Here is a 24,459-nt window from a genome sequence, read left to right as displayed (position 1 = left end):
ATAATGAAAGTGTGTTTTGTATAAAATGATGATGAATGCAATGAAGAAAAATAGAGCAGGGAAAGGAGATGAAGAGTGCAATCAGATCTGGATGGAATGAGGGCCTTTAATTGTAAATAATATTGCCATAGCATGTTTTGCTTGTAAGCAGCATAGAGACCAAAATATCATTTTAAATAGCCTTTCTCTATGTATTGCTCACCAGCCCTGTTTCTGAAATGGCAGTCTACAGTGTTCACATCCTCTGTGACAGAATGCTTTCCACATTATTTGTACCATTGCATTCTGATAAACTGAAAAGTTGTGGATTAGTCAAATAGAAGGGCAACCTGAATTCCTACAGTTGATGTTACTCTCTGCCAAGGCTGCTGTTGATGAGAAATAGTCATGAATTCATCCATGGCTCTGTATGTATTTCTGAACTTTTGCAGATTGTCTATGCTTATCTTTAGGTAGGAATTTATCTCTTCCCTTATGAGTGGCAAGTTGTGGGCTGTGTTCCTATCTTCCAATGGCAGCATATGTCTGACCTAAGAGCCACTGGGATAGTCTCAATATGTGGGGAGATTACTGCAGTGTAGAGTCTTCTCTGAGAAAAACTGGAAATAAACCAGGATTTTTCACCCAATTTATTTCCATTCTTCAATTTAGAGAGATTTCTGTTTCAATGTTCCATAAATAATTATGGTCAGTTATTTCTTTAACAGATTCTAGTAGGTATTTATCAATTTTACTTATGATTTTTGCATATAGATTATAATCCTTAAAGGCATTTTATATGGAGATTGGCATGGTTTTAACAGCTAATTAACAACCACTGCTGTAGCTAGAAAACTTGCTTTAAAAAATAAATGACCAGTATATCCCCTGCTCACATTCTATTATCAATAATCTCCTGATCTTCATGCCCATATGTATTTTCCTGGATCAAATTTTTAGATCAATTTAATCTACCTGGTATTTGTGGATGAAAACATTTATTAATTCAGGCTTCCCAGTAGCTTGAATATTATCAAGAGGTGCAGGGCTGGGGCCATGATATAACTGAATTCTGAAGAGGAAACAATGAACAAGTGTCAACCTTAAACAGAAATGAAAATACAAAAAGTGGAGTTAGTAGTTTCAATATAATTTTTTTTAACTTTTTAAAAAAATTTATTGAAGTATACTACTCATATATAAACATACATAACCAATAAATGTACAGTAATAGTTGTGAACTTACAAAACAAACATATAAAATCATACAGGACTCTTGCACCTCAACTTACCACCAATATCTTGCACTGTTGTTAAACCTTTTTAATTAATGATTAAAGAGCATTGTCAAAATATTACTACTAACCAAAGTATTTTCTCCCAACTGCCCATTATTATTATCTTTATATTATTTATATATGAAAATATATAAACAATAAGTGTATAGTAAAAGTTGTGAACTTCCAAAGCAAGCATGCATAACATCATACAGGGGTCCTATACATCAACTCTCCACCAACACCTTGCATGGTCATGAGATGTTTGTTACAAATTATGAAAAAATATTGTCACAATCTTACTACTAATTATAGTCCTTATCTTATATTTGGTGTATTTTTCCCCCAACCCACCATATTATTATTTTTTAAATGTATTTTTTATGACAGAAATTATAAACTTATAAAACAATCAAGCATATGTGCAGGATTCTCAAACAACACCCTACACTGTGGTGAAACATTAGTTACAGATAAGATAATATCATCTAACTGTTACTATGTCCATAGTGTACATTTGGCGCACATTTTCCATACTGCCACATTACCAACACAGTACATCTTTGGCATAGATGCAAGAATATTATATTATTACTGCTAACAACAGTCCAATGGGTCACTCCAGTTGTGTCTTTCCCGTGCTTCTCCACATTCCCACCACCCTGCAATAGTAATGTACATTTGCTCTAGCTACAAAAGATATTCTTGTATCTGTACCATCTGCCACAATTCTCATCCACCTCTTGGTTTACTGTGTTATTCAGTTCCTAGATAATTCTCTAGCATTCTGTCAATTGGTATTTACATACCTGGACTACCATTTTCAGCCACATCCCCATTTATAAACTAGCTGTTACTCACTATTTGTTACCATTCACTCTATACATTTCCACACTTTTACAGTAAAGCTAATTAAAACTTCTACATGTATTAAATGTCAGTAGTCCATCTCAGTCCTTCTCTTATCTCCTTTAAGAATACACCACCTACCACCAGGTCTTGAAGATATTTTCCTACAATTTCTTCCAGAAGCTTTGTGGTTCTTGCTTTTATTTTTAGGTTTTTGATCCATTTTGAGTCAATTTCTGATAAGGTGTGAGATAAGGGTCCTCTTTCCTTCTTTTGGTTATGGATATCCAATTCTTTCAGCACCATTTGTTGAATGGACTGTTCTACCCAAGCTGTATGGGTTTGACAGGCTAGTCAAAAATCACTTGACCTTACAATGTCAGGGTCTGTTTCTGAATGATCAGTTTGGTTCCATTGGTCTATGTATCTGTCTTTATGCCAGTACCATGCTGTTTTTACCACTATAGCTAGGTAATATAATTTAAAGTCTAGAGAGGAAAGTTCCCTTTTCCTTTTTAAGATGTTTCTGGCTATTCATGACCCCTTACCCTTCCAAATAAATTTGATAATCATGTTTTCAATTTTTAAAAAATGCTGGTGGACTTTTTATTGAAATTCCATTGAATCTACATATCAGTTTGAATAGAATTGACATCTCAATAATATTTAGTCTTTCAATCTGTAAGCTTGGAATGTTCTTCCAGTTATTTAGGCCTTTTTTTATTTCTTTTAACATTGAGTTGCAGTTTTCTGAATACAAGTGCTGTACATCTTTGGTTTAAGTTTATTCCTCATTATTTGAGTTTTATCTGTTATATTTATTTTCACACTCTTTTGATACTTTAGTTACTTTTATTGTATTTTCACACTCTTTTGATACTTTAGTTACTTTTATTGATATAATCTTTATTTCTAGACTCTCTTCTAGGCCTTTCTCTCCTTTCATTTCTTTTCAGGCTCCAACACACCCTTTAAATTTCCTGAAAATCTGGTCTCTTGGTTAGAAATTCTCTCAGTTTCTGTTTATCTGTGAATATTCTAAACTTCCCTTCATCTTTGAAAGACAATCTTGCTGGACATAAGAATCTTGGATAGAATTTCCTTTCTTGTAACATCCTAAATATATCACACCACTGTCTTCTTGTATTCATAGTTTCTGGTAAGAAATCAGCAATTAATCGTATTGAGTATCCCTTATATGTTATGCATTGCTTTTCTTTTGCTGTTCTCACAATTCTCTCTTCATCTTTGGTATTCGGCATTCTGATTAGTATGTGTCTCAGAGCTTGTCCGTCTGGATTTTTTTTTGGATGGGAGTACATTGTATTTCTTGGACATAGATATCTATGTCCTTCAATAGGGTATGAAAATTTTCTACCATTATTTCCTCAAATACCTCCCCCCCCACCCTGCCCCTTTTCCCCTCTCCTTCCCCTCTGGGACACCTGTGACACATATGTTTGCACGTCTTTTGCAGTCATTTAGCTTCCTGAAACTTTGTTCAATTTTTTCCATTCTTCATCTGTTCTTCTGTATGTTCACTTTCGGAGGCCATTTCTTCAAGCTCACCAGTCCTTTCTTCTGCCTCCTCAAATATGCTATTATATGATTCTAATGTGTGTGTTTTTTTTTATTTCATTTATTATGTCTTTAATTCCCATAAGATCTGCTATTTTTCCATGTAAGCTTTCAGATTCTTCCTTGTGCTCATCCAGTATCTTCTTAATATCTTAGTTTCTTTAGCCATCTCATTGAATTTATTAAGGAGATTTGTTTGAACATCTGCAATTAGTTATCTCAACTCCTTTATGTCATCTGGAAGCTTATCGTGTTCCTTTAACTGGGTCATAGCTTCCTGTTTCTTGGTGTGGATTGTAATTTTTTGTTGGTGTCTTGGCATCTGGCTTACTAGAGTATTTATTCTGGGTGCAGTTTTTCTCTTTAGTTTAGAGCTTCCTGCCCTTTCTCCCTTGCTGATTGTGCAGTAGGAGCCAAGGATGTAGCTGGTGCTATAAGCTGTGGAGGCTCAAGCTGCCCTCATTACCCCAGAGACCAATGAAGCTTCTCCTAACTTTCTCCTTTGCCAGGTATAGGGACAGAGTTACAGCGATGTGGAATAATCCAGGTTGTGCAAGCCTAGGCTCTAGTTGCCCAGACAGACTGATGAAGCTTCACTCCCTTTTCTCCCCTGACTGGGGCAGTGATGGAGCTGCAGGTGTCGGCAACAGTCTATACATTGCAGGTCCAAAATTACCATGGTTGCCCCAATAGACTTCCAATTATTGACTATGTGCCAGCCAAGTGTACCTGCAGTTACCTGGATAGGCTGGTACAGGGCCCACCTGCCAGAGGCAGGGCTGACGCTTAGGCTGGGACTGCAGGCTGATCTGGGTGAAAGAAACTGGTTCCTAATGTCACTGTAATTTTCAGTCAGCCCAGCTTCCCCTCATGCTGGGGCAGAGTCAAAATATCAGCTACCAGCCTCTTTCCAACCTGGACAGGTTTATACTCTATCTGTTCTTAGGATTATATTCTAGCTAGCTGAATCCACCAATCAGTAGCTGAAATTGGTGGCCAACCATCTCCTCTTACTCTTTTTTGGGGAAATTGAGCTTCAAATTTCAGCCACAGAATAGCTCCTGGGCACTCTGTGCTGCCAAAGTAGGATGATCACCGGCCTCCGTGGCTTGGCCGGTAATTTCCTGGAGACGTTGGCACAGGGCCCCCAGCTTCCTCTCTGCTGTAGGTGGGGTTGGGGCTTAGGCTAGAGATGCAGTCTGATCTGGATGGAAAGAAGCCGATCCCCACCAGCACTGTGATACTCAGTCTGACCCGCTTCCCCTTGTGGCAGGCACAGAGTTAAGATAGCAGCTACTGACCTCTTTCTGGCTTGGACAGGTTCACACTTTAGCTGTTCTTAGGATTTTACTTTAGCCCACTGAATTTACTTATCAATAGCTGAAATTGGTGCTCCACCATTTCTTCCTCCCCTGTTTTTGGGAAGTGGAGCTTTCAATTCCAGCCACAGAATAGCTCCCCAGGCGACTTGTGCCTCCAGTGGAGGATGGGCACTGGCCTCCGTGGTGTGGAGCGCTCTACTTACAAATCTTCTCTGAAGATGGGCAGTCTCCTTCTTCCATTCCTTCAAGGATGTTGCAGAATGCTCTTCTGGTCTCCTGGAGCCTGGAAACAGGTGCTTCAGCTAGCTCCAGAGAGCTCTGGGTGTTTACTAACTGCCCTGTAGCAGGAGCTGACTCTAGGAGCTCCTTACCCCACCGCCATCTTGCTGGTTGTTCCTCAATGTAATTTTAACAATTATAATAGCCAAATTTTTGAGTGGTACTATGTGCCAGATATTCAGAAATTCCTTAAATTTAACCATGCTGTGATTTGGATATTAGTTTGAAATAACTTGGTAACTAGTACAAGGTGACACAGTTTTATAGGACAGAGCAAGAATAGGATATGAACTCAGAGTCATTATTTATGCTACTTCTTTCTTTATATGCCAGTAAGAGAGGTTAGTAGAGAAGACAAGGTTATCAAAACAGACTGCAACTATTCAAAGGTATCTGAGAAAACTTTAATATTTGAAAAGTGATTTAGTGATTTAGGTGGGATAAGATTCATTTTTATCATATTACCTGAAATACAAGAATCCTCAGGAAAGAGAGTAAGTATGTGTGTGAATATGCGTCTTAGTTTGCCAGAGCTGCTATGACAAATACTACAAGCCAGTTGGCTTAAGAAACAGAAATTTATCGTCTAAAGGTTTTTGATGCTAGAAGTCCAAAATCAAGGTCCTAGCAGACTTATGCCTTCTCTCAGAATCTGTAGCAGTCTAATGCTGGCCAGCCACAATCCTTGGGGTTCTTTAGCTTGCTGCTCTGTCTCTGTCACATGGTGATCTGTCTCCTTGGTCTTCTCTTGTGGCTTTCTCTGACTGTGTGCACCTGAATTTCCACTGCCTTATAAGGACTCTAGTCATATGGATCAAGGCCCACTGTGGTTCTATTTGGTCTCATCTAAATGGGTTCTTTGAAGATTCTGTTCACAAATGAGTCCACACCTGAATGATTCTATCTTCAAAGGCCCGATTTACAAATGAGCTCTCACTCATAGGAACATGGAATGAGACTTAAGCATATGTTTTGTGGGGGACATGATTCAAGCCAACTAAATGAAAAAGTGATTTATCCTAGGAAGTTTAATCAGGGTAACCTATTCTTAGCCAAAAGCTTGAGAAAGACATTTAATAAATCACTTATTAACATCTATAATGGAGTTGGAGAAAGGAGAGTAGAGAAGAATTAAAACTAAAATATTTTTGTGATACATACTTAATGTAGCTCAAATATATAACTTTTCCAAGTGAAACACTCCTTATACATACTGAAGTCCTTCAATATGAAATTTTGAAATAATGTGAAATACTGAATTGTAATTTATTGAAAACTAATTTCTAAAATATGTCCATTTAAAAAAAAATACTGAATCACTTTGAATAGTAACTAATTTCTTTGGAAATTTTCAATAAAAGACAACTCAGTGTCATCAGATATACCTTGGTGCTTTGGTTTTTTTTTAGTATTTGTCTTTATGCCTTGATTATTAAGTATTTATGGTGAGTTGTATTGTGTGTTAGCTAATTATTCCTTCACCAAGTACATTTATTAACTCCTTCTATTATGTTGTGACTGGGAAAAGTATAAGATACCTGAGACTGTAATCCAGACAGATGATTTTTTTTTTCCAAGATAATTTCACTTATTTAGGATGACCACTTAATTTATCATCTAAACCAGGACATATTTCAGAGTGAAAGAGGGCTCTGTTTATAATTACACTTGAGAGTAGGTGTACAGTGGCAAACTGGGAGGTATGCTCACCCTCCTTCATTCTCACCATTTTAGGCATGGAGATCTTTCATTTGTCTAAAAATGCTAGGCCATAGTGCTGCTTTGGTTTTTATCTACAAATCTAGCAGGGACTTGGTCTGTGCTTACTTCTGTTTCTTTGGTTTTTTGTTGTTTTTTTTTTACCTAGGAGCTCTACAGCTGATATTAAGATTAAGTATTTTTATGTTATGTTCTTAATCACAAAGTGAGGCTTAGAAATTGGATAGTTTATATAAAAGCTTTTGTAATCCTTATAGTCAAGTTTTTTAGCTGTTCTTTCATTTTGATTGAAGAACATGATAATGACATTAGCTTTGCTTTGAAAGTGTTGTATCCCATCACACAGTGAGCTACTGCCGAGGCCTGTATGTTTGTTGAGATGCTTTTGCTTGGTTTCCAGGACCAGTGGTTTTGGCGTGTGAGAAACAACAGGGTGATGGATGGATACCCCATGCAAATTACTTACTTCTGGAGGGGCTTGCCTCCTAGTATTGATGCAGTTTATGAAAACAGTGATGGGAATTTTGTCTTCTTTAAAGGTAAGAATGTTTTCCATGTCTTGCTATATTGTATTGTCATTTGGTCCAGGTCTCAGTAGCACACAGAGAAGTGAAGAAAAGAAATGAGTGAAGTTAGGTAACTATCTTAGTTTGTCGGGGCTGTTATAACAAAATACTGCACAGTGGTTGACTTATACAACAGCAATTAACTGGTTCACACTCTGGAGACTAGAGATCCAAAAGTAAAGTACAAGCAGGCTATACCTTATCCAAAATCTGTAGTATTCTGGTGGTAACTTGCTGGCCATCAATCTGTCTCCATCACATGACGACCTATTTCTACACTTGTGCTTCTACCACCATGTTCAGATTTCCTTTGCTTATAGGACTCTAGATAATATTGACTTAGCCCACTCAGCTTCAGCTTAGCTTCATCTTAATAAGATCTTCGAAGATTCCATTTACAAATGAGTTCACTTCCACGGAACTTGGGCTTAGGACTTGAACATGGCTTTGTGGGGGACATTATTCAGTTTAACACAGGAGCTGATGAGTTTTATGACAAACTGTATATGTTGACTATAAGATAAGTTAAATTAAATAATTTTAATTCTCTAGTATGTTTTTTTCATATGGTATTCCCATTTATAAGTCAAAGTTGAGAGGCATTCTGTTTTCTTAAAGCTTTTATATTTGGCTAAAAAGTACCACATAATTAAAACTTTAAAAATACAATGAATAAAATGCCATTTCTCAAATGATTGTTTTTTTCCTTTTAATTTTGTTCAAACATAAACTTGTCATTTTTTGCAATAAAATCTATTCCACTCCTTATTTCACTTATTATACTTTTTACTTGAATTTAAATACTCAGTTAATGTTAAATAGTTTCCAGTAAAGTAAGATATTTCTCATAAAGGACAAGGAAAACTTTTAAGTAGAAAAAATTACATAATTATCAATATTATGAAGTTTATTACATTTGTTATTTATCTGAGTAACATTTTAATTGTATAAGTAATACTTGGCTGGTGCATAACACTTAGGTTACCTGGTACAGGGGCCTTAGTCAAATGCCTGGCACCCCATCCTCAAAGCTTGCTGATATTCAAAACCATAAATCTTAAGTCTATGGTAGAGACACACAGGGGAAAACACAGATAGAGTTGGAGAATTGAGACAGTTGTGAGAAAACATCCTTGACTTGAAACTGGAGAAAAGCAGAAAGAAGTAAGAATGTGATTGTAAGTATTGCCCAAGAGCTGAGGACTGAAAATAAACTTAGACAAGGATGACTCTTTAAGGAAGGATAAGGGGATCTTGACCAATAGAAGCAATGATTCTGAGGCTCAAATTAGAAGAAATGGTAGGAATGATGTAGGTCATGAAGACATGGATTTTAGGAAGCATATGTAGTATTTTAAGTGAGGTCCAACTTCACTATCTGGTATAAAATGAAAGGGTTTACCTGGAATTTATTTTTTTATTTTATCTTTATAAATTGTGCCTTGACATAAGAGGCAGTATAATACATTGGTTATAGGACATGGGAGTCCTGCAGTCCTATCATCAATTCTAAACACCTACTAGCTGTATAAACTGGACAAATTGGAATTTGCCTTAGTTTCCTATCTAAAAAATGGGGTTATGATCATTCTCCATCTCAGGATTATTTTGAGTACGAAGTTACTTGCTACATACAAAAATATTTAGTACATGTGAGCCCTCAGTAAACACCAGCTATGGCTGCTACTGTTGCTATTAACATTAATGTCACTTACCTCCTGCTGTGTGTAGTAAGCATATGAATGAATTGGACATGTATGCATTGCTGTGGACAAAACAATACCATGTAAAGTTTGTGAGTTCTAGGGACATTATATGTGAAGGATACTCCCCTTGCCTCTACCCTTCTTTGGCCTGATGAGCAGTAGCAGTAGAAAGAGGTGAAGGTCAGCACTGAGGTGGCCTTAAGTTTGAGGCTGATCCAGCGAGCCCCAGCTTATCACAGCATCAATGATGCTCTCTGACAAACAGCATGCTGCTCTCATATTCCAAACACCACTGCTTGTTCAAAGGAAGCTGGAAGCTCTGGGTGTTCCCAGTGAGATTGCTCCCTTCCCTACTCTCCGTCTCACCCCTGATGGATTGAAGTAGGAGCCCCAGAATGCCAGGCTTCTGGTAAGATACCACCCCCTTCCTCACAGGCACAATCAAATTGACTCTGTGCCTTGACTCCGTCACTTTAGGTCCTTTCTTACCTCAAAAAGTCCAGGATACTCAGCTTATTCCTCATTCCAAGACTATGATGCCCATTTTGCTTTAGGAGACAGGAGGTAATCGGCACATTTACTCCCAGCAGTCCAAGCTCCCTACCCTGTTTTCATTTTCTGCATACCATCTTATAAACAATATTGTTCACTCATTTATTGTTTATCTGTATCCTTCCTGCTAGAATATCAGCTCCCTAAGAGCAAGGAATGCTGTCCTCTTTTTTCTTTTCTCTTCCTGTATCCCCAGTGCCTTAAACCAGAGGTCAGCAAACATTTTTGGTAAAAGACCAAAGAGTAAATATTTAGGCTTTGTATGCCTTGTGGTCTGTTAGTATCTTCCTTTAAAAAAAAAAAAAAAAAAAAAAAAAAAAAACTTTAAAAATGTATCTACTATTCTTAGATTATGAGCTGTACTAAAACAGGCCCTGGGTGGTAGTTTGTAGACCTCTGTCTTGATATCTGGAATATAGTAAATTCTCAACAAAGATCTATTGAATGAATGAAGAGTAAAGGTCAAGCACTTTAATCTGTAGACACAACCCTATACAAGTTGGTCTCTGTCTATACCAGCCATATTACACCATTTTTGCTAATGAATGTAAGCATTGCAATTCTTTATATAGCTCTCTCCTTTTAGCACTCTTTACCATCCTTTGCTCTCTCCATGTCTTTCCTTTCTTTCTCTTTACAGAGATCTATCTTTATATTTTTCTTTTTCTAATATATACTATACAATGATATTTGTACTTGACTAGCTTTGTCAAGCTGGTCAATGAATATTAATTATAAGGTATCAGTATTATCTTTGTAATATAATAAACAGAGTTTTATTATGCAGATGAACTTTTATAAATAATTTCTTAAGAATAATAGGGAGCCAGTAGATGTAATTAAAACTTTATCTATTAGTAAACAGATAATTTTTTAACTCTGGGAAAAATTAGATATGTGCATATGTATCATTTTTAGTGGGAGCTATCAATACATAAATTATGAAAACATGAAAATATAAACAACTTGTGTGCTTTAGATGTAAACAATCCTATATTCTCAACAGAGTCATACTGACTTTTTCTATGTTAAAGTATAATCAAAACTATACTAAGGGAAACTTCTGCTTCTAGATAAGATGTAATAACAAGGACCAGATTTATTCTCCTACTTAACCAAAAATTGGACCAAATATATAAAAGAATGATTTTTCAGACAACAAAGGACAGTGGTCCCTGAAAGTCAGGAAAGAAATAAACAGTTGCCTCAGCTTCCTATCTTGAGAGTTTCCAGTTCATACATAAGGAGAAGGAATTCAGGTGAGCCCTGCAGACCCTTTGAGTTGAGGAAATAGAGCTGAATAGACAAGGGAGAACAAGGCAGCTAGAGTTCATAGAACAGAGTACTGCAGAGGAGAGAGCTTCACAGAGCAAGGATCCCAGAGATTAGCAGAGAGACCCTCACATCAAGTATGGGAGAGAATACTGATGTGGGAGGAAACTACTTGAGTCTGAAGAAAGAATTGTCCAAAGGATTAAAAGGAGCAGTGCATGGTACTCATATGAGACTAGCAGTGCCTGAGTTCTCACCAGCCCCCTGTTCATGGACATTGCATAAGCACTCAGAAGGTTCTTATCTCGGAGTGAGGAATGATTAACTCCTAGAATGAGCTCTGCTTTGCACTTGCCTAACAAATCTTAGAAGCAAAGTCTGAAACAATCTGTTTCCAAGTTACTTAACTGTGTCCTAGAACAACTCAAGAATATTTATAGGAATACTAAAATATTCAGCACCTAACAGGACAAAATTCACATTATCTGACATCCAGTGCAAAATTACCAGGTTTTAATGATGCAGAAACAGTATCCCACTGAAAAAAAAAAAAAACGAAGAGAACTGAGACAAAGAAAAGGACATTAAAATAGTATTTCACCTTTATGTATTCCATACATTCAAAATAGTGAGTGTGGATATGGAAGATTAAAAGAAGATCAAAAATTGGAATGAAAATTACAGTATCTGGGATCAAAACTACATTAGGATTAGCAGCAAATCATACAGTGGAGAAATAAGATTAATGAACATGACAATAAAAACTTTCTAAAATTGAATACAGTGATAAAAAGTAATCAAAGAAGTGAAAAGAGCTTGCTGTTAACTGTGGACAACCTTAAGCAAACAACTATTCACCTGACTGGAATCCCCAAAGGAGGGGCAGGGATGGCCAGAAAGAATGTTAAAGAAATAGCACATTTTTTCCAAAGTTGATGAAATTATGAATTCTCAGATCCAAGAAGCTCAAAAAATTCCTAACCCAAGAAACAGAAAAAAATGATGTTTGAGGGTAAATAATTATCAAATTTCTCAACAGCTATAGAGAAAACCTTAAAAGCAGGAAAAGATGGGTGGGGGAACAAAGAGAAGGGGACTCTAGATCAACATGTCATCACTAACCTAAATTTAATAGCTAAAATTATAAAACTTTTTTTAAAAATTCGAAAATGTTATAACCTTCATCTAAGCAAAGATTTCTTAGATATGCCAAAAGAACAATCCATAAAAGAAAAAGTGGTAAATTAGATTCATTCAAAACTAAAAATTTCTTCTCTTCCAAAGACACTTTTTAAAAATAATTAATTTGTTTTTATTTTTAAAGAAGCTTTATTTATTTTTTTAATTATTTATTTATTTTTAAAAATTACATTAAAAAAATATGAGGTCCCATTTAACCCCACCGCCCCCACCCCCCACTCCCCCCACAGCAACACTCGCTCCCATCATCCCCATCATCGTGACACATCCATTGCACCTGGTAAGTACATCTCTGAGCATCACTGGACCCCATAGTCAATGATCCACATCATAGCCCACACTCTCCCACGTTCCATCCAGTGGGCCCTGGGGGGATCTACAATGTCCCGTAATTGTCCGTGAAACACCACCCAGGACAACTCGACGTCCTGAAACCGGCTCCACATCTCATCTTAAAGAAGCTCTAGATTACATAAATGTTACATAAAAATACAAGGGGTTCCCATATGCCCCACTCCCACACTTTCCCACATTAACAACTTCCTTCATTAGTGTGATACATTTGTTAAAATCGATGAACCCATTTTGAAGCATCGCTACTAACAACAGACTAGAGTTTACATTATAGTTTACACTTTGTCCCATATAATTTTGTAAGATGACAAAATATACAGGGGCCTTTATCTGTCACTGCAGTGTCATGCAGGACAATTCCAATGTCCTGAAAATGCCCCCATATTACACCTATTCTTCCTTCTCCCATCCATCAGAAACTCTGGTGGCCACTGCCTTTATATCAATGATAAGAGTTCTTCCACTGCTAGAATAATAATAAGTCTATAGTAGAATAATAAGTCTACTTTAGTCCATTGTTCATTCCCCAATCTTGAGAATTGGGGGATGGTGATGCCCACTCTGCTTCTAATTGAGAGGGGGCATGGATGCCATGCAGCAGATGGAACTATCTTGTGTGCAGTTGCAGACACTCTCTGTTTCTTGGGATGGGTGGTTCCCTGGCATAAAGGGATTATTACAGAAAACCAAGTAGCAATGCATCTGGAAAAAAAACCTTGGACAAAAGGGAAAATATTAAATACAAATGAGTTTTTATGGCTGAAAGACTTCAAAGTTAGTCGGGAGGTTATTCCAGAGGTTACACTTATGTACATCTTAGCAGGATCTCATTGACTGCCACAGTAAACAATGTCCCCAAATAGTTGGGCTCCTCAGGGCTCTAGAGATATCCAGAAACTATAAGCAGGGCAGATAGCTCAGGAATTTCGCACTGTCAGTGGGCCTTACTTTGGAATTTATGCTCCCCGGTGTAACAAAGTTAGACTTATTTATAGGTTCTCTACATATGGTTCTTCTGCTCCTTTAATTGAACCCATAATTAGCACTATACTTAATAAATAGATGTCCCAGAGATTTAAATCTTTGGTCCATCCATGTGCCAGCTGAGCCCTGAATTTCAGCAGAGTTGAATGCTACACCTACTATCCAGTTCATTGGACTCACACAGGACAACTAACAAGGAGATGATGATGGACAATGTCCACCCCAAAGACACTTTTAAGAGAATAAAAATAAAAGCCACAGACTGGAAAAGTTAATTGCAAACCATATATATAATGAAGAATCTTTATCTAGAAAATTAAAGGACTCTTAAAACTCATTAAAAAGAAAACAAACAAACCAATAAAATAATGAGTAGAAGGTTTGAACAGAAACATTACCAAGTGAAATAAATGTAAAGCAAATAAGCACATTAAAATATGCTCAACCTCTTTAGTCATTAAGGAAATATGAATTAAAACCACAATGAAGTATGACATATCTGTTAAATGACAAAAATTAAAAATACTGATGATGCATTTTGTGTGATCTATTTATCTTTTTAAAAAAGGCAATAATAAAAATAATGAAAAAAATACTGATGATAGTGTTGGCAAGATTTTGAAGAAACTAGAACTCTTTTACACTGTTGATGTGATGTAAATTGTACGGTCTTTCTGTTAAACGGTTTGGCAGTTTCTTTAAAAGTTAAACATTACCACAACTATGTGATCTAACCATTCTACTCCTGGGTGATTTCCCAATAAAGATGAAAGCATATTTCCTTACAAAGACTTATACATAGATGCTCATAGCAACTTTGTATGTAATAACCCAAAACTGGAAACAACCCAAATATCCATCAACCTGTGAATGGATCAACAGTGGTATACCCACATGTTAGAATACTACTCAGCAGTAAAATGAACCACTGACCAATAGTATAGCATGGATCACATTCAAAATAATTATGCTGAGTGAAAACAAGTCAGGGATAAAAGAGCACATGTTATATTGCTATATTCATATAAAATTCTAGAAAATACAAACTAATCCATAGTGTCAGAAAGAAGTTCATTGATTGCCTTTAAGGGGGCAAGGGTTGGGAGGGAAGAAATACAGAGAGGCATGAGGAAGCTTCTCAGGATGTGGAATAAGTTCACAATTTTGATTATGCTGATACTTTCACAGGTCTGTACAAATGACAAAACTTATTTGTATCCTTTAAATGTGCACAGTTCAATGTGTCATGTATATACCTGAAGAAAGCTGTTTAAAAAAAAAAAATTTTTACTGAGCACACCAATCCATGTTGGAAAAAAATCTATATATGTATTTCAAAAATTTAAATATACTGATGACCATGATTTCTTAGTTTGTCAGAAGTACTATAGCAAATTACTACTGACTATTTGGCTTAAAACTATAGAAATTTGTTGTTTCACAGTTCTGGAGGCTAGAATTCTACATCAAGTTGCTGGAAGGATTATCCTTTCTAAGGGGAGAATTGTTGCCATTCCTCTGGTAGGGTGAATTATCAATCCCTATTTAGACATGTTCTCAGTCTTAAGTCAATATTCTTGTGAGTATGTACCCAGTATAAATAGGACCTCTTGAAGATGATATTTTAAGTTAAGGTGTGGACCAAATGAATGAGATTGGGTCTTAAGCTAAATTACTGGAAGCTTTATAAAGAGAATGAAACAGGAAGCCAGAAGTCAGTAGAACTAGCAGAGAAAGGAGAGGACATCACCATGTATGTGAAGCAGGGATAAAAGCCAAGGAACAAACCCCAAGCCAGCACTACAACATGCAGTTTGTGGAGAAAGCATTACCTTGCTGGTGCCTTGGTTTTAGACTTCTGCTAGTCTCAAAACCATGAGGCCATAAATTCCTATTGTTTAGGTCAACCCACTGAATGGTACTTGTCACAGCAGCCTGGCCAACTAAGTCAATGCTTTTTTCCTGGCTTCTGGTGGATGGCCAGGAATCCATAGTGTTTTTTGGTTTTTGGCAGCGCAACTCAATCTCTGCCTTCATCACATGGCCTGCTCATCTGTCCATCTGTCTGTGTCCAAAGCTCCTCTCTTTACAGGGATACCAGTCATCTTGGATTAAGGCCCACCCTAATCCAACTGGCCTCATTTTATCTAGTAACATCTTCAGAGTCCTATTTCCAAAGGGAGTTCATTCACAGGACCAGGGTTTAGGACTTGAAAATATCTTTTGGGGGATACAATTCAATTCATAACACATTGAATTTTATTACCCCATTTTTCTAGAGCTTATTAATTATGAGTGTCCAAATTACTGCTATACTGGTTTTAGCTCCTTAGTTAAGCCCACTGATAATAAATAGAATATCCCCTACATAGGAGAGATACATCATTCCACAGCAACTTCCCCTCTTGGTTAAAGTTTTAGTATTATTGGTAAATTCTAGAATGGGAAATTAACTAAGGTATTAACATAGAATTAATTATGTTCCTGAAGGTATAAACATAAAATCTCTATTTTTAAATGTTGCTATTTATAATGAATAAATGTATTTTCTAATAAGTGTTTATATTGAAAATGATTGAAAAATATTTTACACCCACATTTTGAATAATCTCATCTTTGATATTTTACATTATTTTTCTATGTCCCAGTTTTGTTTAACTCCCCTAGTCTTTTGTTATTGTTTATATTCTAATACTTTGCCATTTTATCACTTTTCTTATAAGAACCCTCACTTTTGGTGTGGTATGAAGCCAAATATAAATCAACAGTTAAGTATTTTAAAGAAATTTTTCTTTCAACATCACACATGTAGATGCGTTTTTAAAAATGAATCTGGAACATAATGTCCACCTTCACCCATCGAAATGTTACTCAGTATAACTGTGTGCATTTGTATTTGAATGTGAGGCGAGCTGTACAAACCATAGGTCTTTCTGGTCTGCTTCTTGGTCTGATATAATGGGACTGTCACATGGGATATACATTCCTGGCATTGTTTACAGTGTGGTGTCTCAGCAGACTCCCTCATCCTTTGAAATGTGACAACTTGAAATTTGGAGAGTGCTTCTCTCTTTATGTTCAAAAGTTGGCTAGAGTTGGAGAGCCCCAGAAGCAGAAAGGATGTCGCACCACAGGGAAGTAATAGGCTTTTTCCTATTAACAGAATGTACTACATACTTTGTCTAGTCAGCTATTAGTAGCTTACTATAGATGACTCAGGTATATCCAATATAATAGAGTAACATTTTGTAAGCATAATCAAGCCAGATGTTTACATTCTTAATTACTAGTCATGTTCAGGCTGAATGGTTATGAGATAATAATACCAAAATTCTACTTTAAAAATTGAGCTGGTACAATATTCTTCACGAGTAGTAAATAAATTTAAAAACAAAGTCACTAGTGTTATTAAAACCGGTAGCAGTCAAACTAAGTAGTTGAATAACTGATCCCAAAATTCATATTGTTGATATTACTTTACAGTTTTAAGCAATACTCATCATCCTATTTGATAGTTTAATTTCAAGAGCAAAAAATCACTTACAGTATGGGAACTAAAATATGTGAGGCCAAAAAGAAAGAGGGTAATAAAGCTTGTGAGTAAGAAAGGCATGTGGAAGATGTGTATCAAAGAGAAGTGTTGTCTGAAATACGTTGCACTGGAAAATGACAAAGAAAAGAATTGTTTTCTTGAGAAATGGTCTGTGTTACTTTCATTATTACTTCATTTCAATTGACAACCTATAAACCAGCAATTCTTTATGCTACTTATAAATCATTGCTCTTGAAAGGTTTGGGGAGTGCTAATGAAGTTCATTTGTGGTAAAAATGCAATGTTTTTTACCTAATACAATGGATTACCTTAAAGAGACCTTTCACTATAAATAAGTGAGTATAGTGATTAGTTATTTCTCTATAGGTGTAATGTAACATTGATGTCCAAAGTGTTGCATTAGATTAAGGAAATTAAATTCAGCGGCCTTGGTACTCACAAAAATAGATACATAGCACATGAATTGTGCTAAGTTTTTTAATTGTAAAAATTTGGAGAATTTTAATATTTTAATGATTTTACTGTGTTTTGAAATGAAGCAGTCATTCAAACCAAAGTTCAAAATATTCACAAATAATTTAATCTACCCATCCTTATTTATAGGGATTCAAAAAAGTCCATGGTGATTTTACTATGGCTACTTTTATACTTAAAATTGCAAGAATTTCCCATCAATATTCCTTGTGTACCTAAAAATTTTCCTCATTTTCAAAAACTTTTATCACATCCTTTTATTTACAGTGTCAGTTTGACTTCTTGAGGAAGATACTGAGATAGTTGGGAGGTCAAGAGGTGTGTGGGGAAGGCAGGCAAACCTATCAAATGTAAAGGGGGAAAAGAAGGACTGTCTGGGAGAGCCTGGGGCTGTACTGCAGATATGATAATCTTGGTGAACCCAATGGGGAACTTAAGAGCAGAGTGCTTGATAGAGGACTCCCAGCGAGGCAGAAATGGTGAGGCTCTAGGCCCCTGCTGTGTCCAGTCAATGACTTGAGGCTGCCGAAGAGGAGGCCTGGGCTCAAATGATGTAAGAGACCTGAAGGCAGTGCAACTGAAGGACAAGTTCATCCTCGAAGGGAGGTCTGAGATGCACCCACCTCCAAAGCTGCCAAATTTCCATAAACATACAAAATTCTCTGCTTACTAGATGGTATTGTGAGACCTAGAAAATTAAATACCAATAGCAAAAAGTCATATTATCTCAAGCTAAAAGTCATGTAACCTCCAGAGTTGGGCATTTATTCAAGGTCTTGAGTAACCTACCTATCAATCATATAGAAATGAAAACAAATACCAAATAATTGTCACAACATAGGGTAGTTTAATGATTTATTATTAGCATTATTTGTTTATTAGAGTAGATAGTAAGCAAATCTGATCAGTGAAACAATATATAGCAATTTTAACTATTAGGCACCATGAGTCACCTATCATGTGAGAGTATTTTACATATTTGATCTCTCATTATCTCCAGAACTCTGCATGAAAGGTGTTAATGTTGTAGAATTTGAGAGAAGTTCAATTTACTTGAGTATAGAGAGGCCAGGACTCAGGAATGATTTTGAGAAGGAAAAATGGTTTATTGACGGCCGGCCGGACTCGGGAACTTTCTGTTTGAATCCCGAGCCCCGAACAAGATTTTTTAGTCCCTTTTATACAGAGAGGAAAGGCCAAATGATCCTTTTGTTTCAGTTCTCAATAGGCTTGAATTAGCCTATATTTCCACATCTTAGTAAGCTTTTAGCATGGACCTCAGGCATTCGATAAGCTTTTAGCATATTTGCTTTGCATTTCCCCTGAATACTTAAAGTTTATAGATCTTGCATTGTTAAACTGTCTCCTGCTCACCAAGGGCAGGACTGCAACCTTTCATCATCCCACACCCACAAGTCACAGATAGTTTAGATTATCTCTGAAGAGACAAAGAGCCTGCCACCCATAGCCCACATCATTAACATTTCATGTACAAATTTAGGAAAGGAAGGCTCATGGAGATTTAGTCACTTGCCCAAGATCTCACAGCTAGCAAGTGGCAGAGAATCACCTAATCTAACAACAACAACAACAACAACAACAACAACAACAAAATATATATATATGTGTGTATGTATATTACTTCCCTTGTGACAATTTTTTTCAAATCTCTGAAATGTCTTAAAAAATACAGAGCTGTTGAACAGTAATCAGCCCAAGAAACAATATTTATTGATGCAGACTTCTGTTATATGAAGAAAATCCAGCTATTAAGAATTTGTATTCTAATCCAGAGATCAAACAGCTTCTGTAAAAGGCAACATAAAAAATATTTTATTTGTTGTCTATCTAGTCTCTCTCTACCAAAAAATCTCTACTATTTCCAAACAATATGGAAACTAATGATGGGTATGATTGTATTCCAATAAAATTTTATTTACCAAAACGATCAGTGGCCCTAGTTTACCAACCACCGTTGTAATAGAAGATAAAAAATATATAAGTAGAGTTTGTGAACTCTGAGGAGACAAAAATAAGGGAATTTTGCTTTTTTTGTTTGTTTTATTAACTACACAAAGGGTATATAATTACTGAGGAAACAATGAGCAAGACATGAGCAGAATACAGTGGATTAATTAATAAACACTTTCACTAATTAATAAATGCAGAATAATTCATTGATAAACTGGTAATGAAGCAGGAAATCATCATCCATTCTGAGCCAAACAGATTGTGAAAGTTTTCTTCTCTGAGAGTCAACCAGAAATGGCAAGATGAGCACTGAATTAAAAGATTAAACAAATCTATTAGCGCTTGGTTGTGTGGTTTTAGGCACATCAATTCTATGACTTGTAAAATAAATGAAGGAATTAGGCAATACTACTGTATTCTCAACCATTTTCCTGAACACCGGAACAATATAACATGCTTCCATCTATTATAATGGCTCGGTTCAAGAGTATCAGGGAAGCAGTATGAATCTTAGCCTCCAGACTAGGCACTGTCCTTTTAATAAAAAATTTTTTAAAACTCATTAAACATTACACTTTTCATTGCAGGAATATCATTTAATTGAACAGTTCTTCATGAGATTATTTGCTTAGTGTCCTGTCTCCTCTGATAGTCCTTCAGCTTCACATGAGCAGGAATAGTATGCGGTTCCTTCCTCTGTGACTCTCAAGCACCTGGTTCAGTGACTGGCTATGATAGGCGCCCGGTAAACAGAAATGGATGGATAGATGAATCCCACTGAAACATCATTGGAATAGATGATCTATAAAGTCTTCTCCAACTCTAAATATCCTTTAAGGTTATTCTTTTGGTTTATAAAGCTTCCTTAGTCTTTAATATGACTTGTTGATATTTTATTCTGCATTCTGCCAAGTACAATATCACTAAGGATCAGTTTTCCACTTGCTCCAGAATATGTCAACCTCATGTGACATCCAGTAAATACTTTCATTCTGCCAAAAAGGCAATATTTTCCTTTAGAACCAGACAGTCTTATGGTAAGGTAGTTAAAAAGTCTTCTATTAAAGAAAATGAAGTAAATATGAACCTCCCATACTTACTCAAAAACTGAAAAACAGAAATGAATTATCTTTAGCCTTGTTCTGTCAAAATATTACCTCAGCAAGATGCAAAAGGAATAGTATTGTATTTTCTTTATAAACACTTAGAAAATCCAATGTATACTTCATAATCATTGTGAAGTTACTTCACTAAATTCTATGCCATAAATACGAATAGACAAGGTGTTGTTTCTCATAAATGGAAGCTCTTCATTACAGTCTTACAGCAAATGTTTGCTGAGTTTCTGCTTATAAGTGGCTTTTTTTAATACTCTTAGTGTTTGCTCTTAACAGGAAAAAAAATTGGTTGAGATCTTCTATACAAACTACTTGATCATTAAAATTGAAAGGCTGATGGGTTCCCCCTTTTATTGATGGAAAACTCTCCACCAAAAATATAGGAAAGCATTTCTAAAATACAGTTTTTTAAAAGAACATTTTCATAGAATAACAAGAATTTCCTAAAAGAACCATAACTCCTTTTCTTTTTCCCCCACATTGTTTCCTCCTGAGAAACCCTGATAAACATATAAATTAAGCCTCTTTGAACATTTCCTCCTGCTATACCCAGGACATCCTGGGGCTCGATGTGCTTAGTGGGAGCACAGCAAAGTCTGGAAAGAGTGTGGGGTAATTTCCATGGAGAAGATGGAGAGTTTTAGAAACTGCAAGCAAAAGCAAACAGAAGTTTTTTAAAGCATACTAGAGTATTTTCTGCTTGAAAAAAAGGACAACTGGCTAAGTCAAGCTGATAAAAGATTTACTCTAAATAGCCAGCTTGGGAGGCATTGAAATGGAATGAATGCCCTTTCCAAATTAAAAATGACATAAAAGGAAAGCATGCACTAAGTCACTGAGGTATATATTTTTCTTCTATTGTTTTTAAACTTCCTATTTTTAAATGCCATGGAAATATCACTAAAATATAGAGTAAGCCATGAAAAAGCTCTCTAGATTTTTCCATCTCACTGACTTTGGCAAGGAAGTGATCCTGGGCCTTTGGGGTGAGGTTGTTTCTTTTATAAAATAATCCATTTAAACAGTGGTCCAGAATAGGTGTGTACTTTTATAATAGTCTTTTCCAACATACAATTAATATAATAAACTAAATGATCTTCTGACACAATACCAGGGCATATCTTAGCATTTTCATAGACTTTTTAATGATTATATGATTCATTTTTACTTCCCTATTAGCAAGAATCGAGAGTAATGCCTACAACATTATGTAGCCTTTGTTTTCCTGTTTGTTAGATTCTTGGTGCTGTATTTGGTTATTCATGGAATATTAAACCTGGTCCTTCCAGTTAATGCTCATTTATTAAGTACCTTCTGCTTTCCAGACATTTTATCAGGTGCTGCAGGTAAACAGTGAGCCAAATATGATGTCTATCATCAAGTTGCTCACAGCCCAGAGTGGATGGCAGGCTTGTGAGCCTGTAAAGTACAGTGTACGAGGTAACATGATAAAAGTAAAGACTGCTCTGGCAATTCACATGGCCACCTTACTCGGGAAATGCTTCCCAGAGAAATGGTGTTAAGCTAAATTTTGAAAGATTCATGCCAGTTTTTCAGGAAGAGGGGATAAATAGAATATATTATGGAGAAGATTGTGCCATTTCAAGAGACCTACATTGAGAAGAACATTGAAATGACATGTATATGAGTTTGTGTTTTGTCCTGAAGGCAATGAGAACCCTTTCAAAAATTTAAACAGGAGAAGCATAACCAGGTGTATAATTTAGGGAGATGCATTTTGCAACCTTGTAGAAGATAGGTAAAATCTTCTACTGGAGGCAAGGAGACACAAAAGGAAGGGAGGCTGTTGCAAACTAGAAAATAAAAACACTGACCTTAAGGCACTCAACTGGAAGAGAGCGTAGTCTGTTGGCTAAAAGCCAAGACTCTGGCCAACAGACTTGGACTCGGACATAATATCTTGTGTGACTTGCTCATGTTGAAAATTTTATACTGACCAGTCCCACTGAGTTAAAAATAAGCCCAGTAAGGTTAGTTGAACTTAGGTGGGTTTTATTGTAAGGAATTGGTGTATGATCATCACAACTTAGAAAGTGCACCGTAACTCAGCGCAGGAGGTGGTACACCTGCCATCTCTCTAATAGGCCTCCTAGTCTCTCCCGCCTCCGTAGCTTTTCTCTTTGTATTTACGTTACACTCCACTGATCCTCTTTCAGGCCCTTGATCACACCAAACTCTTTCCTCTGCTTACCATGCTCTTCCCAACATTCTTCGCATTGTATTATCTTCTCTTTCTTTAGATTTTAGCTTAAGTGTTACTTCTTCAGAGATGCTTTCCGTGGCCTCTTTCCCTAAAGTAAGGCCCCCTTATTTATTCTTTTCCTCAATCCCAGGTGTGTTTCCTTCATTACATTCACCAGTTTTTCAGTTGCTGCAATTATATATTTGCCTGTCTGGTTTTCCTCTGCTTCCTCCATTAGAACATGCGGTGATCAGGGTACTGATTAGCCCCATCTTGTTCTCTTTGGCATTCTTAGTACCTTACATAATGCTTGGGACACTGAAGGTAGTCAGTAAATGTTGTGTTAATTTAAACTTGTATCTACATACTCTTGGAGTAAATCAAAACCCTCTGAAATACAAGCCAGAGACTCCTTAACGAGATCCAGATGGAAGGTGTGGGTTTTGTTTGCTTCTGTTTGTTCTGTTTTAGACCACCAAATTGTTTTAATATTTTTATTTGAATACCTTTAGGTGTAACATCAACAGTGATCCTGTGACACTAAAATTTATCATAAATCCCATCTAGGGGTATTTTTGAAATGCTGTAACAAGAAGTAAGGCCTTATATCAATTAGAAAGGCTCTAGGCATGGGAACACCTAACTGTGCCAGGTATTAATCCCAAGAGGGTTAGTGATCCTAGAGATTCCTGGATCATAGGAAGGTCCAGGATGATCAAGAAAAGCGATACTTGGGAAAGTGGGGAGATAGACTGTTAGGCAATTGCTATTCACCAGCATTTATGAAAGTATCTCAGTATTTGAATACTCCCACCACTCCATATCTTTCATCTCTGGCTTGGCCAGATGTTGGTTGCCTGGTCTCTGTAGGTGTTTGTGTTTGTGACCTCCTATTTTAGAATAAGCTGAGAAGGCGGCAGAGAACAGAATCATGGGAAATGTCTGCATTAAGGACTAAGTAAAATACAAGGAGCCCAATGTGGAGCAGCTAGAGGAGAAAGAGAGAAAGCAAAGGAACATGGTGTTTAGCAACCCAGGAAAGAAAGTACTTAAATTTTCAAGGGTGTCAATAGATAGGGGTAGAGAATTTTTTTTTAGTGAAAGGGCATTGGTAACCCCAAGTCAAAAGATTTCAGTGCAATCTTCAGTAGCAAATCAACTTTCATTGGGTTAAGGAATGGTTGTAGACTTGAGAGGCATGCCAGAGTGGGGAGTAGTGGGTGGTGTGGTATGGCAGGGGTAGTTTTCAGTGTCACCATGAACCCACAATTCCAAATGTCATTAGGGTTAAAATTCTTCAAAATTCTCCTCTCGCCATTTACTGCTTTTAAAGAGTGGGGTAATATTACAACCTGAAGAAGGTATAAGGTCAACGGGAGTTGACTTATAAGTCTAGAGAGACTTGTGAATGTTTATCTAATAAAAAGAAAGGATCAGCATAAAATAAGTGCTCCAAACAGCAGATGGTACAATCAGTAAAGCATTCTGAGGGCATAGAGAATG

General features: G+C 36.4%; 1 protein-coding gene across 1 annotated transcript in view; it reads left to right on the top strand.

The window, feature by feature from the left end:
- MMP16 (matrix metallopeptidase 16) overlaps positions 1-24,459 on the top strand; it is a 271,508-nt gene that overhangs the window by 227,819 nt on the left and 19,230 nt on the right. The window contains exon 7 of the mRNA XM_004474746.5: positions 7,404-7,542. Coding sequence (XP_004474803.1) covers positions 7,404-7,542 — 139 coding nt within the window. The remainder of the gene's footprint in view (positions 1-7,403; positions 7,543-24,459) is intronic.

The sequence above is a fragment of the Dasypus novemcinctus genome, chromosome 14 (assembly GCF_030445035.2).
Source record: "Dasypus novemcinctus isolate mDasNov1 chromosome 14, mDasNov1.1.hap2, whole genome shotgun sequence".
In the NCBI taxonomy this organism is placed as follows: Eukaryota; Metazoa; Chordata; class Mammalia; order Cingulata; family Dasypodidae; genus Dasypus; species Dasypus novemcinctus.
Note: the sequence above shows the minus strand (reverse complement) of the source record. Positions and strands in the feature narration are given on the sequence as shown.